The sequence below is a fragment of the Lissotriton helveticus genome, chromosome 2_1, assembly GCF_964261635.1.
Source record: "Lissotriton helveticus chromosome 2_1, aLisHel1.1, whole genome shotgun sequence".
Classification (NCBI taxonomy): Eukaryota; Metazoa; Chordata; class Amphibia; order Caudata; family Salamandridae; genus Lissotriton; species Lissotriton helveticus.
In genome coordinates this window covers 1604479596-1604499984 of record NC_136059.1, presented here as the reverse complement: position 1 = coordinate 1604499984, position 20389 = coordinate 1604479596, and the positions used below count along the sequence as shown (strand labels likewise).

Below are 20389 nucleotides of genomic sequence, written 5' to 3'. Positions count from 1 at the left end.
TGTAAATTATGTTATGCTTTTTCAGAGTGTGCGATTTTCTTAATGTGCTTATGTTTTTGTTCTTCAGGGAGAGTTTTCCGCTTGTATTACTTTCAACATTATTGTTTGACCAATCCATGCATGTTCATATCCATTTCGTTATAATCACTAACATTGGAGCTTGAATCTAATATATAAAAAAAATACATGTGTATTGAAACAAAAAAGGGTTTGATAAGGGATTGGTTATATTGCTGGTGCAATATTGCTTGTATGAACAGTGTCTGCTGCTCCATGGCAGCAGTAGGGAGGCGGGTTAAAAAAACAACACCTACCTGCCAGCCAACCGGCTTGCCGTCCACCACCTCTTCTCCATCCTCTCCGTCCTCTTCCTTCTGTGTCAGCAGGAAGCACCCAGGCTACCCTAAGCTAAACACAACTCTGCAATGCAGCGCTGTGATTGGTCTGAGAGCTGTGGTTTGGCGCTCAGACAGGGATGGGAAGCCTGGGAATGTTCTCCACTCAGACTGTACAATAAAGCCGGTGGTGAGCACGCAAAGTGCACATCACTGTGTGGCTGACCCAAGACAGCCGGCCAAACAGTCATGCGCACCTGCCACCACTCCTCCCCCCATTCGGCCCAGCCCAGCCCTGCTCCACAAAACTGCCTTCGCACAGAAAAATAAAATGATAGTAACATTGTGTTATTATCATTTTATTTTTCCTTTTTTGCTGTGCTGAAAAGCAGTGGGGTGACACTCCTCTGCCTTAGCGGAGGAGCCGCCCCTGTATTTGAACACGGCTGTGGAACCACAAACAGGACATGGACCCTTTGTGTGCACTATGTGTAACTCTTATCTCTTGGAAGTAAGCCTAGCAGTACAAGAGACAGTTAAAAAGCTCTGTGTCGACAATGTACACAGAACACCAGGCCATGCCCACAATTTTGCATACACCAGAATTGTAATGGCTCAGCTGGTACTTTAGCATGTATTGTGAGTCAGTGGCATAGCTAACCCATGTGCCGCCTTTGGCGGTCTCTGCGTTTGCCGTCTGTGGTAGAATGTAAGAGCGGGGGGTGTGCTGCCGATTTCCGCGATGACCGTAGGTAAGAGCGGGGTGGCATCATGTGATGCAGATGATTCCTGCGATGCCCGCAGGTAAGGGGTGGGAGGCTGCTGCCACCAAAACTCATGCCGCCCGGGGCATACTGCCACCCCCCACTTGCTACGCCACTGTTGTGTCTTTATTTTCTCGTTCCACTCAGAAATGGATTGTGCTTTTCATTCATTGTGATAAACTGTTAAACTATGCGACATAAGGGAAGCATGCACGAATATGTCCATGGGTATGAATTACTGATACACAAAGTAGGAATTATGGATGTAAATTTGTGTTCTTAAGAACTTCTCTTTGTCACATGTGCATGAGTTTGCAATATGTTCGGCTACAGAACGAATGCTTAGTTGTGTTGTGTTAATTAACCAAACTGCTTTTAACTTTTCAATAATTCTTCAGTAAGCCTTGTATGCATTTCAATCTTGTAGTTTTGGATGCCCACCACCCCCATTTTTTGGGCTTGGTGCGACAATAAAGAACAAATGCTTCCTTTCATAAAGAAAGAAGTACAGCAAAAAAGATAGCTTGGCCAAAGCAGCACCATTAATCTATTCTCTTCTCTCCTTCTCTGTTTACCTCCCTCTCTCTCCTCCAATAGAAGTGGAACAAAGAGGTAATTGAGTACCTTTTTAATTTATACTACTTACAAAATGTATAGGATCCGACGTTTAATAGTTTAACATTTTGTTGAGTTACTGTTGTCATTAATCGCTGCCTGTTTTGCTGAAGGTTCACTGGTCCCTTTGCTGCTCAACTTCACCTCACATCTAATTTTGCGGGAAAGACTAGCTAGATCCGGATTTGTTTGTAGTCATCCATCATTCCATTTTATGCAATATGCTTTGGTTTTTATGGCATCCCTGGGACTTATGCCAACACACAAGCGCTGCCATAGACACAACATTTAGCAAGGTAACATATGTTTCGTATTTTCACCTAGGCAAGCTATATCTTAATAACACTTATTTTTCTCTGACGCCAAGTACATTTTCTTCAAAAGAAGATGTAGTCAGAAAAGGTATAAAATATGGCTTATCTACCTTTTCTCTGATGCTATAGATTGCAAGAAGAGAATGTGTGGTGTAATCAGTTATTTTTTTAGTTGATTTATTGCTGAGGATGATTTCCCAGCAACAGCTCTGTCCTTAACTTATTCGACCAGTCCAGTTCAATTTGTATTGTTTTCCACAGGCGCATGGTTAGAAGTGGAGTCCTTCTCAACATAGGCCAATGAGAGGACTACATGCTTAATTGGTGTAAAGAGAGACCATTCACAAATCTGACAAACCTACTTTAGGGACACTGAGTGAGACAATGAAATTGAGTATCTCTAGGCACATTTTGACATGCTCTGGTTCATGGGCGTGCAGACTGAATTCCAAAACCAAACTGCACATTTCAAGTAAAAGTTTAGGTGGGTTTATACGTCAAAGATATTCACCTAAATAAGTCCCCAAGAGTAAATCAGTATGACAGTAAGTTCAAGTTGGTGAACATGTTCAGTTCCATCCACTAAAAAAAGTCTACATCCTTGGTTAGCGACTGGATAAATATACCCTTACACTGATCAGTGTACTAATACTATATCAGTTACTCATTTGTCGTTTTCTTGGAGACTATATACAACCGAGGTGTATCTGCTTCCCAAGTTCACTATTCACAATGTTTCTGTACTCAGTGGGAAACACTTAACTTTGACATTGGTGCAGAAGTGTATTGGAGAACACAGATTGAAAATATTTTCATATTTCTATACCCGGCTCAAGAAAACAGTATCCAAGCTGAACACAGCAGGTACAACACTGTTGCTGCAGCAAATCTGTGTTGAAAAGACCTGAAATTAAATCCTTTTTTAACTGTAAGAGGTTATTGACACTGGAAGGACCTATTATTTTCCTTGATGCCCTATATTTGCTTTTGTGAGGACATAATATGTAGTTAAAATAAGTATTTCATTTAACATCATGTAACCAATTAGCCGGGTGTCCAATGGACGTCTAGAAGGGTGTTCTGAGCCAGATTTTCAATCTTTTCACAAAAGATATATTTAAATGCAATCAATCTAAATGGACCTTGTTCATATGGTGAATGGTTATTCAGAATATCTGCCATGATGCAGCACTTCACGACCTACGCTGGTCACTTGAGCTCAAATGTCAACACTTCAAATTGCCTACGTTACATCTAAGGCACTTAACAATTGTTTGTGAAGTTTGAGCAGCAAAGGACAACAGAGAGCAAAATGGGTGTCATGCAGCATTCCCAAATGTGATAACGGAATGTGGTACATGGTTTCATTAGTTAAATATCATTTTATCTGGTCGTTTTAACACATAACATGTCAGCCCTTGATTTTCCATCTTGGGATTTGGTTCCCTTCCTGACTCCTTTTCTTTCCTCTTTTTTCTCGTCTCCATTTTGCTATTAGTGGTGTTGGGTTTGCATGTCCTCGGTGTTATGAACTGTAGCTGCTTCTGAAACCTATTTATACCTGGCTGGTGGCATGCATAATGCAGTGTGTTTCATTGCTTGTTTACATGTGTTTAACATCACTTTACCCTCATAGCGGGTTTGCATTGCTTTGGTTTCTCTTTTATTTATCCTGGGCTGTAAGATTTGTGTTTTGTTATTGAAGAGACTGAAACGTTAGGATCTGTGCATAAGGTAGATTTTCAATCTTGTGTTGCATAAGTCCTTCCACCAATGCTATGTTCAGATAGTCATACAACAGGATATTATGGGATGTTTGCACGGCCGCTGTTCGTACGTGCTTCTTTCTGTGGATGCATGCACACGGCTAGTAATGCATGTTGAATGTGTGGAAAGGGACCACGGTAATATGAAACTGCGGTCTACTTGTTGAGATTGAAGTAAATGAAAAATTCGTGCAATGGTATTTTCTTCAGATAGCATGATGAACATAGCAGTTATGCAACGGAAAACAAGCACCTCTAGCATAATTCTTTTTTGAATGCAGGAATTATTAATATGCAGTCTACCTAGTATCTTGTAAATCTAATTTTGTCTGCGTTTTTTAAATCTTTTTTTTCTTTTTGAACAGTTTTTCTTTGCCCTGGATTACTGAAGGGGGTGTACCAGAGTGAACATTTATTCGAATCTGACCACCAGTCTGGTGCTTGGTGTAAAGATCCGCTGCAAGCTTCGGACAAAATTTACTACATGCCCTGGACCCCATACAGAACTGACACCTTGACAGAGTATTCCTCGAAGGATGACTTCATTGCGGGGAGACCGACAACTACGTACAAGCTACCACACAGGGTTGATGGTACGGGGTTTGTTGTGTATGATGGGGCTTTGTTTTTCAACAAGGAGCGTACAAGAAACATTGTGAAGTTTGATTTGCGGACTAGAATTAAAAGTGGAGAGGCCATCATAGCCAGCGCCAATTACCATGATACATCACCGTACAGGTGGGGAGGGAAGTCAGACATAGACCTGGCTGTGGATGAAAATGGGCTGTGGGTCATCTATGCAACTGAACAAAACAATGGCAAAATTGTGATAAGCCAGCTAAACCCCTACACGTTGCGAATCGAAGGCACTTGGGACACAGCCTATGACAAAAGGTCCGCTTCCAATGCATTTATGATATGTGGGATTCTGTACGTGGTGAAGTCAGTTTATGAAGATGATGACAACGAAGCCACTGGGAATAAGATAGACTACATCTACAACACCGATCAAAGCAAGGATGGTTATGTAGATATTGCTTTCCCAAACTCCTATCAGTACATTGCTGCTGTGGATTACAATCCTAGGGACAACCTGCTCTATGTCTGGAACAACTACCATGTGGTGAAATATTCACTGGATTTTGGGCCATTGGACATTAAATCAGGTAAGCTCATCACATTGACCTTTTCATAAATATGTTGCAGACAGCTGAGGATGTTATTATAAGACAGATAATTTTTAAAGTGGATGATATTAGAAGCCTGTTCTTACACACCTGACTTCATTCATGATAGGATATGGACCCAGTGATTAGTTGTACCAATGTAATGGTAATTTTATGAAGGCTTTGTGGTCTATGTAAAATTATTAACATGGTTGTTAAAGTTGTGTGCAAGTTTTTGAATTTTGACTGGAAGAATTTAAAATGCCAAACACCATCCAAAACTCTGACTATAACATCTGAACTATTTATGGCTTTTCCATTTTTTTGGAAAATTAATGCTAGAAAGGGAACTATTAAGAGAAATTAGGGGCACATTCACCCACAACTCCTTTTCCGAATTATGTAGCTGATTGGGTCAAATAGTTATGTTTTTTTCATTGATCTTAACTTGGTGAGAGTAAATGATTGATGGTCATGGTAAATTTGCATCCCAATTTAAATGTTTCTTTACTCTTCACATATTATCATTTTCCGTGAAGTGTAGGATCCTGTCTCACTTTTAACAGGATTCTACCGTACTTGGCTAAGGATTAAAAGACTTAGCTAGGATTCACAGACACTTAGCCCACTCATCAAGAACTCAAGCAAACCCAATTCAGTAGGCACCATTTTGCAATTCCTCTTCCTGATTGTTCACATTTCTGAGTGTGTGTGTGATTGTGTTGGTTCTCTCCAGGACCTTATTCAGTGGTTGTTAGTGGACTACACACAGGCAACACTAATATAATATACTAATATATGTGTTCCAAAGATTCAATTTTTGCAGATATGTGCCAGTGAAATCAATTGTTTTTGTACATTCATGTACAATTGCCTCTCCTACAGGTTTCCAATTATTTCTAGTATGAGATCTGAATTACAGTGAAAATATTGCCCTTCACTTAGTACAGGCTATAAAATCATAACAAGCTATCACCAATATTAAGCAACCTTCCCTGAATAGGGCCTGATTCACAAAGGTAAACTTACACTTTTGTATAGTTTTACTACTTTTTTGGTAATCACAGACTACAAGTTTCATTTTACTAATAGTAATTTTACAACTATGGAAACTCTGCACTCGTGGTGGAGACTCTGCACATATAACAATATGCCTGGCCTATCTTTGTATGTGTTGGGTTCTCTGCGCCTACTCCGGAGTCTCTGCAGTCATAAACTTACTATTAGTAAATTTAAACTTGTAGTCTGTGAATACCAACAAAGTAGTAAACCTATAGAAAAGTGTACATTTACTTTTGTGAATCAGGCCTACGGCATTTTGATTGAGAGCCTTCACCTCAATGAAATGCTATGCAGCGTTCAACCCCAAGGAGAGGTTTCAGATAGTATGATGCCACCATAAAGTATATTCTTCAACTTAGGTGGAGGGAAGACGTGTGCAAAGGAAATCGGTAACTGCGTAATCTTGGGTTTCATTTGAGAAAATACCCTGGTGACACTCCCATCTCACTTTTTATATGTTCGTTTTCAGTTGATTCAGTTCGGACACAAGCTTGTCTCATCATATCGCTTGTAATTTGTGCAGCAAACGCAGGCATTAATATTTTTGAAAAAAATACCACTGAAATCACAGGCAACAAAAAAAGTAAAATAAATGACATTAAAGTACAATCCTAGTACACAACTGGGAAATCCCCCTTGTCAGCTTCTTCTCACAATCTCCCTTAGGCTACTAAGGTATTTTTACTTGGATGGGTAGACTATTGAGTTTCTGTAGTTGTAGCACAACTCCTTTTGTAAATAGCATTGCTGCAAGAACTCCTATATTGCAATTCGATTGAAAATGCAAATGATTTTCCATATGGGAAGATTGTCAAATAGATACATTTGTGGGCACCACTTATGAAAACTTCTATCATTGGCATTGAGATGGTAGCCTACCAAAGACATCAGTGTTAGGGTGGCTGTGGATCTGTAGCATGGATCCTGAGATGGAGACTTGTACTATGCTGAGAGAGAGGGGCCTTGACAGGCATTTAAAACAGATGCAGTCTAGGCATCGAACATACTGAGGAGTCTGTACCAATACACTGTGTATCAATGTCTCTTAATACCACAAGGGAGTAGGCATTTAAAGGCTGGTATATCACGCTGCGGTGGTGTATAAGGCTATTCAAATATTCTATCCCTACAGGGCAGAATGTTCTAAATAGTAAAACAACGTCCTCACAGAACCCGAGGGGGATGAAATCCCCTCGGGCTCCGTGAAGGCCTTAGTTCACAGCAACAGCTGTTAACAAAAGCAAACACTGGAATGTTGGAGCATGGGACTTCTACCGGTCATTAGAAGCCCGGGGCACTGCCTTGTCTTCAATGGAACTCTCAACATTCCAGTGTTCTAATTATTATTTAAAAAAATTGTTCATTGCTCTCCAATTTGGAATTAGATAGCCACATTCACTGAACATTTTGTAGTGTGCATAAGCCCCTTCAGACATTGGCTTAGTATATTGCTGCTGTCTTCATGACTTCTCAGTCAGTGGGAAAAGAAATGATTCTGATATGGTTTTATTTTGCTGTGACTTTTGCTTCCCACTATTTTGCTCATCTGCCGACCATGGATTCTGTTTCAATAATCTTCCGTTTGTAAGAATGCAACTGTCAGACTCGTAATCCTTTTTTATAAAGCGAAACAACACTACTTTAGTTACCAAATGTGTGTCTGAACCCAGAGGAATTGAAGAAACCCTTTAACTAGATTTCACTTAAGTGTTGAGGTCTTTAACAGGGCATGTCCTAACTGTTGTGAATCCATTGATGTACAATTTTGTAATGAAGGAAGCTGTAAAAAATGTTAGCTCCTGACAATTATGGTGAAATCTATTCAAAACAAATCTTGCATGAAGATTATTAAAGGGGGAGCGAGTAAGATCAAGGCATATATACTGAACATTTGCGTTGCTTAACCATAACACCACACCTAATCATCTAGTCCCTTAATGAAAGCATTTTTCCTGGATACTACTACATCCATGAACAAGAGGTGCAAGAAGCAATCACATTTTGCTATTGGTTTTGGGAAGGACTCAAAGTATAATTGTGTTTTCAGAAAAAATAACAAATGTTTATAAAAAGAAGTAATGAAATGAGGAAGAAAGATATTGCCTCACAGATGTCACGTCTTTCTTGAACTCCTTTACAGAAAATTCTGTTTTATATCAGCACTGTTATTGCTCATGGTTTTTTAGTGTTGATCCCAATGGCTACTCCAATGTGCCAGAGATCGAACTGGTGCGTTAGAGGTATGAGGAATACCTATTTGTATGATATGTAATTTATCTCTAAATAGCCCTATATAATATAACATGCTGGATAATATTTTTGACGTGTTAAAATCAAGAATGCTATATTTGAGGTAACTCTACCAAACAAAGTTCTCCATACAAACAGTTCAAAAGGTGTGCTCACTCATACCCCACTTAAATCAAAAGACTTTGGTTTTCATTTATGCTATGAGGACTCCTTAGATATTTAAATGTGTTCATAATTGAAGTAGTTTGCAAATATGTTTTCAGTCTTCCTCTCACAAACTACTTTAATGAATTCAACATCTAGCACTAAAGTTTGCTATATAAATACATGTAGTAGACAAGGCACTTTCCGCAGGAAAATTCACGCTCAAGCATGAGCAAATTCTCACTAGAGAAATCTGCTTTTAGTTTAAGAGCTTCCAAGCAAAAACTCAGAATAATGTCATAATGCATAGCGGAAATGTCCAATGTACGTTCATGAAGGTTAAATCCACGCTAGCTTCTGAGGATAAAAGATTCATACACATTGAATGTCACTGAAAATCATTTACATAGACGGTGAAATTTCCGCTACAGTGGCAACATTTCCATATATGTAAAATTCAACAAGCTTAATTCTGTGAATCAGGGTTTGGAATTTAAATGTACTGTTTGGACACATTGAGTAACTAAGTTCAAATTCAGAATATGTTTCATGAATCAGGCCTTAATTCTGAAAAGACCAAGCATAGTAGATCTCCATCTGTGATTTGTGCAAGGAGCTGTGATTTTATCATTTACAGGGTGTTGAAGCATGGGCAAATCATTTCCTTTGGAAGTACTTTCTTTCCCCTAATATCCAATTAAGAGCTTGTCAGTGCCCATTTGACTTAATTAGACAATGGAATAGTGGTTTAGTCGCTATATCATTTGTTTGTTTCTTATCTATGGTCTTGTATTAAATGTAAAATCATAGCTTATGCAGTTTTCTCAGACTTTTTGGGGATGACTTAATTATTATTGTTCTCTGTCGTTAATCAGCAGTCTCTTAGCTGTGTATGTTATTCTAAGATATGTAATGATTATTTTTAAAGCTCACATGCCTGTAGCTTTACACTTAGTGGGCATAATCATGGCAATACTGCATAGTAACTCAACTGGCGCAACCTAACCTAGCAAGAATTTTAAAAAAATAGAAGGAGCAAAAAGGCATTGAGTAAATGGTGGCAACTAGAAAAGAAAAAAGAGGGTTACTGACAAAACATGCAGTTTTCAAGGATTTCCTGCATCTTAAAAGATTGGTTACTTTAACCGGGCAGAATGGGAGAAATTTTGATACCCAAACAGCACTGACAAAAAAGCCAAAAGATAATAGAAGTGAGCCGTTGGAATCACTTCACTCCCTTTCTGCCTGAATAAAATTGATCTTTAAGGGTTTAGCCATGAATGTTAAGGTATTCACCTCTACAGAAATATTGCCTAACGTTAATATTGTGTTCAAAATATAATTTACTAAAATATCCCCCCACTGAGTGTAGGTTTTCTATTATTAACTTCAATGGGGCGCAATTTTTGCAACTGTAATTAAGCAAAAATAGTTATGTCAGACAACAGTTTGATGTTCATATTCTTGTGCCATACTCCTCACTCAAGGAGATTATAATTTCCAGCATTTTCTACCAATTATTTGTGCCCACCTTTTGGCAGAGATGAAAATGAATTGCTGTAACATCTTTGCTAAGTTACCAGGCAGATGTACAGGTGTGGCTGGTTCAGGTAAGAGCGGTGGGGCGGGTGGGGGTTAAGTTGACAGACGATGGAATAGGTAAAATAAATAATAAACAAAATGACTTACCATGCACTCTCCGCATCGCCGAGGTGGCGATGCTGGGAGCGCAAGGTAGGAGGTTTTATTTCCTATTTTATTTTACCTATTCTGTCGTCTGTCGGCTCCCCCCCTCGTCCCCCGCCCTACTGCTCTTACCTGAACCGGCCACGCCTGCCGATATAGGCCACTGAATTTTAGGATTGGACTTTACAATAATCATAACTGAATTAAAAGATAGCAAATGAGAGCTACACAATTGTAAATTGTGTTTTGTTACAGGCTTGACATAAGACATATAAAATGCCTTTCATTTATTGGAGGCTGTGATCACGCTCTAAGCCTCTGTTGAGTGCCATTCCCTTGTATTAATCTCAGTTTCACAGACCTAAGGGAAAGCAGCTGGGAGCCCAAGGGATATTTCTTATCACTGTCAATAACCCACGGTAACTTAATTACCCCCCTGAGAATGTGTTAAAAACGAGTTCAGTTAGAGAGGCAGTTGAGAATGACGAGAGTGCAGCTCTAAGAACGCTTCAAAAGCCAATCCAACATAATTTGCGTGTGTGGGTGTTTATGCGGAAATATTCCTTTGGCATGAATGTCAAAGACATAAGTAAAGGTGAAGCAGTGAAGTGGAGAATGGACGGAGTGTGCATCTAGCTTTCTTCTTGACATCACTTGAAGGCTCATTAACAGTAAGATGACCATCTGAGCCTAGCAGACAGACTTCTATAGACAAAAACAGTGCATACTCAATATTGGTATTTATTTTACGGCTGTTTGTTAAATAATGCTACATGTCTCAAACTTCCCTAACTGATCCATGCCCAAACATTGAACTTTGGTTTCAAGGTACCTCCTGCTTTCCTCTTTCCAGGATATTTCACTTAACAATAGAGGATTACCTTGCTAGAGTTCAAACCCTACTACTACAAGATAATTGTCAATCAATTTTCAGTTTCAGTTTTTGAAACCTTTCCCTCCAAACCTTACCTCCAAATAAAAAATATCTAAATTGTCTACCATAGTAAACAATAAGGAGGACAATCTGGGAAAACATGGGAGTCCATGATAATCAGCTGGTTCATGCCCTGTAGGGTAGACGGGACACAGCAAGTATTACAATTGTAGCCATCCCATACACTGTAGCAGTTGTCTCAATGTCTCTTGATTGTTTAATGTAACAAGGAGAGAAATATTTTTTCAGTTGTCAAAGGTCTGTGCCTTTGGACGTTGAAGGCGATCTCCTGAGGTCATTTGCACTGTAAAACATGTATATATATATAACACAATTTCATATTCTGATTGGAGGATCTTAATCTAGTGGCTTCTGTAACACCACGTGTTTGATATCCCTTATAGAAATACCAGTCAGATCATTTGGTTGCTCACATAGAAATGAGAGTGGGATTCCGAATTTTGGGTAGCTTGTATGATTTTCTGTGAAAAATTCCGCATTAGTAAGAAAATACACTGTAAAGACTCATAAACAGAGTATAATATATCTCACAACTATAAGATAACTAATTATCAACCAATTTTCAATTACACTATATGAAACCTTTCCCAATCGCAATCTGTGAAGAAAAACTTCGCAACATAAGATAAAACAAAACTGTTTGGGAAAGGCCAAGAGGATAGTATGATCCTTGTGTATGCTCTTGAATTAGGAGGGATTCATGGTGTCAAGATCTATGGAAATATAGTGTTTTGAACTTTGCACTGATTTTGAGAGGACAACCCTAAGACCTGGATGCTTGTTCCTACTTGCTTTGAGTAGGAACTCACCTGCTGACAATAAAATGAAAAAGTCAGCATTCAAACATAGGAATGATTTGATTGAGATATTTTTGGCCAACGTTTTTAGGGCCTTTGTAACTACCTCAAGCCGAACATGAGCCCTTATTGTTAGCCAGAGTAGATGTCTGTGATGCTGTGATGTGTTGTTGCAAAAGCATGCAACAGTGAATCAATAGCTGTACACTTAATCTCAATGGATATACAGTGATTGAATTACACTTGGGTATACCTAGTGAGCAAGAGAGTATCTGAGTGACACTGATCAGCAGAAACTTGGTTATAGGAATGGGCTATTCTCAATCAGCTGTCAGGACACAAAATTATAATTTCTCAATCAGCATGTAGCTGAAGAAGGTTCTGCCACATTCACTTAGCCAGGGTGTAGATTCCATTTTTTGTTCCTGGGGAAGCTTCATCAAATGTTGGTGTTAACATAAGGATCTCTCATCGGGATATGTCTACAAATGATGCCTCACAGAAACCTCTCCTCGAAATGAAAATGAATAAGTAAATTGTCTACCATAGTAACAAATAGGAAGGACCATCAAGGAAAACATGGTCAGCTGGCCTACAGGAAGCGACACAGCAGGTATTACATTCTAGCCAACCCATAGATTGCAACAGTAGTGTCAGTGGTACTTGATGTTTCAGTCTGACCAGGACAAAATATGACTATTTTTGGAGCTGTCCAAGGTCGCAACCTTTGAAGGATATAGGTGATCAAATGAAAACGTTTGACTGCAAAACATGTTTATGAATTGAACACAATTTCTTACTCTGATTGGAGGTTCTGAAAACCTAGTGGCCTCTGTAATGCCACGTCTTTGGTATCACTTATAGAGATAACTATGAGGTTATTTAGTTGCTCGTGTGGAAAATGAGAGGCAAATTTTTTATTTTGAGTAGTTTGTATGACTGTTTAGGAGAAATCTCTTAGGAAAATTGTATTGTTGTGCCCTCGGCATCAGTAAGAGAATAAACTAAAGATTCATAAACAAAGCATAACAAATGTATCTGGATAATTACAGGGAGACAATGACTAAAGATTTGTAAATAACCTCACAAAGCAATGCAGAGACTCTTTAACCCCTTCGACGCTGATGACGAGCTGGGCTCGTGATGAGGTAGCCTCCTGCTACGCTGATGACGAGCCCAGCTCGTCACGTAACATGCGCTTTCGCATATCTCAGCGTACGAGCGGAATTCCGCCCGCACGCATGCGGTTAAAAGTACCCTTATGCTTCTACAGGGTGACCAGGCTCAAGATGCCCTCTGAGGAAGGTCGCCTGAGTAAAATAGTCAGACATTCATTAAAGCAGTACTGTTAAATTAAAGAAATATCTAAGACACACCCAGAAAGTGTTGATTATGAACTATCGTCCACAAAACAAATGTGGAAAGGGCGATAATAATGACAACTGGGAAATATTAGGGTTAATAATTTCATTTAAACGTCATTTTAAAGACTACCGAAACCAAACTATTCTAATGGGAATGGTTGCATTGTCAAAAAGAAACCGGATGAGTGTCTTTGTGGCTCTTCTACATAGATCCTGGACCAATGCAAGGCCAAATCATGAGTACATATGTCAGTCAGGGATTGGATGGATGCATACATAATAAAGAATGTTACCTTAGGTCTTAATCATTTTTGTGAAGGTTAACGCCTTCAATTTCCAGGATCCCAAACCATCATTCTACATGTGCTTGATGGATTTGGAAATGGCAATGGATTACAATAATGGAGAAGAAATAAGAGCAAAAATCTCCATCTGGTTGTACATCAGCATAGTATGAATGAGGTTAAATGAGATTTCATGGTATATTTTGCCTGGTTTCTTTCACTAGGTTCTTCTTTACCAGAATTGAGGAGCTTTTTTTCTCACCATTAGGCAGGACCAGCAGTATAGGGATGCGCATAGCGCCGGGTCTGGTGGTTCAGTGGACTAATGCTTCCACTGCAGGGGCCTGTGTTTGACCTCATGGTCACAGGTTAAAATCCCAGCGGATCCACTCAGCCTTTCATCCATCTGAGGTTGATAAAATGAGTACCATTGAGTTGGGTAACAATAAACATCTGTTATATTCAGCGCCAAAATACCCGTAGTGGTGAATGTGCGCTTTACAAATACACCTGTTATGTTATGGTTATCTTTATAGCTCAGTGGCATTGCATTAGGTTGAAAAGAGCTGAAAAGAGCTAGTTGTGTACACCTGAAATAATGAAAACATCTCTGGTAAGGTTGAGGTGAATGTGCCAGGAAGGTTCCATTTTCATCAGACATATGGATTTATGTCACAGCCATTCATCTAATAGTTCACAGAAAATATATAAATAGTCCATTATATTGAATACCATATGCAGGAAATCTTCCATTGAGGTTTTACAGAGTTGTAGTTTCTCAAATGCAAGCAGGTCCCTCAAGTAAAGGTCCTGCTTGATCTTACTATTCACAGCCATACAGAGAGCATCAAGCAGACAAGGTTAACTATCAGGGGTTATTCTAGTCTTTGGTTTCTCTGTTGCTCCTAGGTTTTGCTGCAATAAGCAATAGAGATTACTTGCTGCCTGAAGCTCACATAGTAGAGATGTAGAGCGCAAACAGCAGGCAGAACAAACAACTTCAACAACACTCATGGGACTCTGGTGTCAGGGAGAACTTCTTGGAACTGGAATCAATTTCTTTTGATGTGCCGTAATATAGTAAAGTGTCAAACTCAGTGCATTTCAATGTATATTAGTGCCTGAAGTGAGACACATTTGAATGCTCCTCTTTTTGTGTGCATAAAATGTGTCTTACTCCCCATCCCTAGCTGTGCCCACAGAGCCTAAACCCATTCTTATTTAATTTCCTAAGGGGCCAAACTACCCCTCTAGCCACTATTTGTGGCACTGCTAAAATGTCAAGGGCTATACGTTGGTGGTCTCCAGGCAAGCCTACACATCACCTAATTGCATCCTTACCCAACGGGTTCAGTGATAAAACAAAACATTCATTCTCACACAAAAATAAAAATACAACTCTATCAATGCTCAACAATCCTGCCCTGAACCGCCTAAGTCCATTGCTGCTGCTGATGTTTTACCCATGCACAGCTATGAACGAGCCCCTACATCCTGGCCTACAGCAAGCCAGTCATGTTAGTACTCAGGCACACACTCACCTTTTTAATGCTCCTCCATTCTTATCTGTAACATCCTTTCCTATTTCAATGGTAAGACCTGCACACCTCTCTTCCAAAGTGCCTCAGTTATGACACATAGCACTCTTACTATTTCAGACATCGGTCCTCTTGCTTTCTTGGCATCAGCACCACATATCTCCATCAGTGCTCTATGTGTCTAATCAGCGATTCCAACTCTGAAACCAAACACGGCTGAAATCGGCCCTACAGAAGTCCCACTATTCATTTGCTGAACTTACATAGTACTTTACCAGTGCACCTCATACTTGGTTGCAGATCCCCTTGTCATTCTAATATTAAGCACCATATTTATTTATTTATTTATTTTATTCGATTTATATAGCGCGTTATACCCAGGGGTCTCTAAGCGCTTGTCCAGGTAGCATCGCTAGATTCCTAATTTGAGCACAAACAGACAGATTTCAAGTATTACCGCCAGCCTTACAACCCCGCCCAGGCATCCTGACATAGCACAGTTTTTAGCTTCTTGCGGAAGGCCAACAAATTAGACTCCCTCCGCAAATCCGTCGGCAAATTGTTCCATACTGCAGGGAGAGTATTTGATATCGCACGTCCGCCCACCGTAACTAATCTGGCGCGTGGTTGGGTGAGACGAGAGGCATCAGCAGATCTTAATGCCCTGCCCGGTATGTATGGAGTTAGACGGGTCTTGATGTATCCTGGAGCCTTACCATAAAGTGACTTATGAGCAATGCATAGCCCCTTAAAGAGCACTCTCTGTCTCACCGGCAGCCAATGTAGCTGGCGTAGAAGTGGGGATGCGTGCGAGTGCCTAGGTTTCTTAAAGATGAGACGAGCGGCGTCGTTCATCACCACTTGGAGTTTGCTGAGAAGTTTTTGGGGCAATACTATGTAGAGCGAATTGCCATAATCCAACCTTGAGAGTATCATTGCGGAAACCGCCTGTCTCAAGGTTGAAAATGACAAGAGTGGTGCGATTTTCCTGAGCTGACTTAATAGTCCCACACAGGTTCCGACCACCATACTAACTTGCTTCCGCATAGATAGCTTATCATCCACATGGTTACCTAGACTCTTAACCGTCGCTGCAGGTACTGGAGGAGGACCGAGTTCTAAGGGCCAAAACCCATCATGCCAAGGGCTGCCCGCCAAAGTAATAGGTAGAACCTCGGTCTTGTCAGGGTTGATTTTTAGAGAATTTAGTGACATCCAATTAGTTATGTGCTTAAGGATGTTTTGCAACCTTGTGGACACCCCAGGGACCTCATCCATTTGGATGAGGATTTGGGTGTCATCAGCATAGTTGTATACCTGACAATCCATTTGATTCAGGAGGGCAATCAGTGGTTGTAAGTATATATTGAATAGCAGCGGTGACAAGGCTGACCCCTGCGGCACTCCGCACGATGTTGCCGCTGCTGTGGAGACTAATTCACCCAGCTGCACTCTCTGTGTCCTTCCTGACAGGAAGGAGGCAAACCAGGTAAGAGCTGTGCCCTGGATGCCAGAATCTCTCAACCGCGACAGTAGTTGTTTATGACACACGGTGTCAAACGCCGCGGAGAGGTCTAGCAACACCAGGGCACCCGGCATCTTTCTGTCCGCCCTACTCCTGAGCTCATCTAGAATGGATAGCATAACCAGTTCCGTGCTGTGATTCGCACGGAATCCCGATTGATTGTGTTCCAGCAGGCCGTTCCTTTCCAGATGGTCCGAAAGGCAGGGAAGTACCTGCTGCTCCAACACTTTAGCAAGGAAGGGGATCTGCGATATGGGTCTAAAGTTTTTCATACATTTCACATCTGCCCCAGATTTCTTTGGCAGAGGCACTACGCGAGCTTCCTTAAAGGCAAGCGGAACCTTTCCAGATGCTAAGGAGAGGTTCAAGAGTGTTAGGACCTCCTCCTCCATTCCTGGCAGCGCCAGTTTGAATATTTCCGGAGGACAGGGGTCGGTCTGGGATCCGGATTTAACTCGTCCCATGAGCTGTAACAATCCCTCCTTCGTAATCAATGGTAGGGTGTCTAAAGGACTGTCCACCCACTTCTTAGCCGGATTGATCTGTGGGGTGCAGTCATGTAGAGGAGCGCCAGCGATCTCGGAAAGTAGGTCAGTGATTTTACCAGTAAAGAAAACCTGGAACCTCTGGCAGTCCTCCCAGGTGAACTCCGGCCTCTGTTCTTTCGTTGTCCTAAGTTTGTTTAGTACCCTAAAGATCTCTTTCTGTGGGTCCGTGGCTGTGGTGATTCTTTCTTCGTAGAACTCGGCCTTCCTGGCTATTATAGCACGTTTGTAGGTCGCTAGTTCCATTAAGTAGAGGCTTCTCGCCTTGATATCATAGGCTTTGCGCCAAGCTCTTTCCATCCTGCGCAGAACCCTCTTCTTCTCCCTAAGAGAATCGTTGTACCAGGGAGATCCAGAGTCTCTATTCACTAGGTTGACCCTTCGTGCTGGCGCTACATAATTAGCCGCCTTCCGGAGTCTGCCGTCCAAATCGCTAAGGAGAACATCCGGATTCTTGTCTCCCAGGTTCAGGGGTGGGTTTGCTAAGAGATATGTCACCAGTCTATCTCCATTGACATTTTTCCATTTTCTCACCACCCTCTGCCCCTCTACGGGTTTCCTTTTTTGTGTGGTCAGGAGTTCTCCTTTCACAAGGTAGTGATCCGACCATACACAAGGCGTCGCAGTCGGCGACCCCTGTGCCGGCAATGTCGTCCACACCAAGTCCAACATGTGTCCTTTCACATGTGTAGGGCTTATTACTTGTTGGTCTAATCCTAGCGTTAGCAAAGCTTCATCAATCTGACTTGCCTGTCCTTCCTTGGGGCTAAGTTCCCAATGATAGTTAAAATCCCCTAGTATGACCATATTGTCATATCTGGAGCGTAAATCCTGCACAAGGTTCACGAATAAATCTGGGAAATCCGACTTACCCCATGGAGGGCGATACACTACCAAAACTAGCAGACAGGCCGTCCCTCGCCTCAGTTTGACTCCGAGTACCTCCGACCCTCCTAGATTTTCTGCCAGGATTGTTTCTCCTCGCAACTGTTCTTTAAAGAATAAGGCTACTCCTCCGCCTTTCTTCTCACCTGTTCTATGACAACATAGAACCGAGAAGTTTGCCGGTAATGCCGCCACAAGATCTGGTAGCGATGTGTCCTCTAGCCACGTCTCTGTGACTCCCAACATATCAAACTCCCCATTCTCCAATAAGGAGTACACCTCGACGTTATGTTTTTGGAGGGAACGGGTGTTTAATAGGCCATAGTGCAAAACCTCCCCCTGATACGTTTGGGGGCCTCCAGGCTCAATACCTGGGGCCTTCCAAAGACCTTCCTGTCGGAGGACAGCTACGCTCCCCTTCTCTAGAGATATCTTGCCACAGTTTAGTATCTGTAGCTCCGCTCTAGCATAAATGACTCGCCGACCAGGGGTCCTGGCCCCGGGTCCCGTCTGGTCCCCGATGGGCACAGATGGGCTCGCCTCTGGTGAGCCTCCGGCGCGCCCACGGCGCGCCCGCTGCGCGCGGACGCTGCGCGCTTGCATGGCCCGGTTTAAATGGGCTCCTGTGAGCCTGTGGCCATACACCATACACAGCTCTGCCATTGTGATTGCAGCTCAACCAATGAAACTGAACATATGCTATTTCAAGAATGGAACTACAAGCAGAGCTTCCAAAGTGCATAGGTCATAACATGCATCAGCCAACGCCTTTCCAATACAGTGACCCATGAATAATTTTCTTTGTACAATTTTCAGGGCCCATAGAGTGCTATCTGATTAATAAAAAAAAAATGAGACTACTCAACAAATCAATTCATTCAAATAAACATAATGCACATTGGGCTCCACAAGAAAGTCAGAGACAGTTTATGTTTTTCAAATCATAAAAGTTTATTAAAATTACATTGTTTACAGAAGGCAAAATCAATCAAGTTAGTTATAAATCATCATTTAATATATGAGCGTGTCAGCAATTATGAAGTTCAAATCGATTTAATGCCATAAAGATTAGGGCAACCTGCTAGCATAGAGTCACCTTAAACGAAAGGTTAAGGAAAGTCAGTTCTCCCATACACATTCCACTATCTTAAATCACACAATTCTAACCTTTACTACACCTACACACACAGTTCTCATAGAAATGTCCATAGAGTTTAAAGTAAAATGGTACAACTATGAACTAACGTTTCTCAGCAACCTCTACAATATAACGTCTGTCGGTGTCCTTCAAGCAAACATTTATCCGTAACAAAACGAGATAAATTGAACCAACCTGTACTCTCCTGGCGTACCTTTGCAACCAATTAAAACATTCCATGATTATCACAATGGATGAAAAACATTTTAAATGGGAAAGAAAAAAAAAGAACATTACATTTGGTAATCGGAACTTCGGCTTCTCCTAGATATAAATACTCACCTATTATGAAGTAAAAATGTAGCATTATTGGAGTCATTTTAAATGCAGCCCTACATTAGCTATGGTAAACATAAATATGAATACTACTCAGTAAATAACATTTGCATGCATTGTTTGTGTGAAGACCATGTTTCAAAGGGTGTTGCGGAGAAATGCATGGGGAAGCTGTGTAGGGGAAGCTGTGTATCACAGATAAAAGGTATGTGGAAGTCTGTGTCTGCACAGTGAGCATCATGTTTGCCTATGTGTGTGCTTTGTAAATGGGTTTATTTGCTGGTAAAAGAAATTGGGTGTCTAGGAATGGTGTTGTCTTTGAGGCATCTTTTTCTAAACTTGTGCTGCAGCCTCAATGAGAAGAAGCTACTTTCCAGACATAGCTGCAGAGAGTACACAGCATGCACATTATGTGTTGCAGGTGGAACTGTGTAAGTTTGTTGGGCGCTCCAGATAAAATAGTATTTTGCTGCTGGAGCACTCCATTAAACTAAGGCATAGATGCATCAAGCTAAACACCGCTCGCAAAGGGGCAGATTCTCAGAATCTGCCCCTTTGCGACCAGTATTTTTGCATTTGGGATGCATCATCCCAAATGCAAAAATCGCAATTAAAGAAATCACAAAATTGCGATTACTTAAATTGCTATTGCATTTAAGGAATCTCAAATTGATATTCCTTAAATGCAATGCATTAAAGTTAAAAAATTAGCGATTTCGCTAATAGGGGGAGCAAATTACCATGAAGTTGAACTTCATGGTAATTTGCAAAAACTTTGAAAAATGCACTAAATTGCATTTTTCAAAGTTCCATTTTACACACAAACATGCCCTTAGGGCATGTGTTTGTGCAAGATGTACCCATTTACAGATTTTAGGGGTGCAACAGGGTGTCCTTTTGACACCCTGGCACCCTTGAAA

At 41.0% G+C, this 20389-nt stretch overlaps 1 protein-coding gene across 9 annotated transcripts in view; it reads left to right on the top strand.

Moving 5' to 3' along the window:
* The window catches only part of ADGRL3 (adhesion G protein-coupled receptor L3), a 777598-nt gene that overhangs the window by 376497 nt on the left and 380712 nt on the right, over positions 1–20389 (top strand). For all 9 annotated transcript variants that reach the window (XM_078676566.1, XM_078676564.1, XM_078676569.1 and 6 more), the window contains one exon: positions 4160–4960. In XM_078676566.1, coding sequence (XP_078532692.1) covers positions 4160–4960 — 801 coding nt within the window. The remainder of the gene's footprint in view (positions 1–4159; positions 4961–20389) is intronic.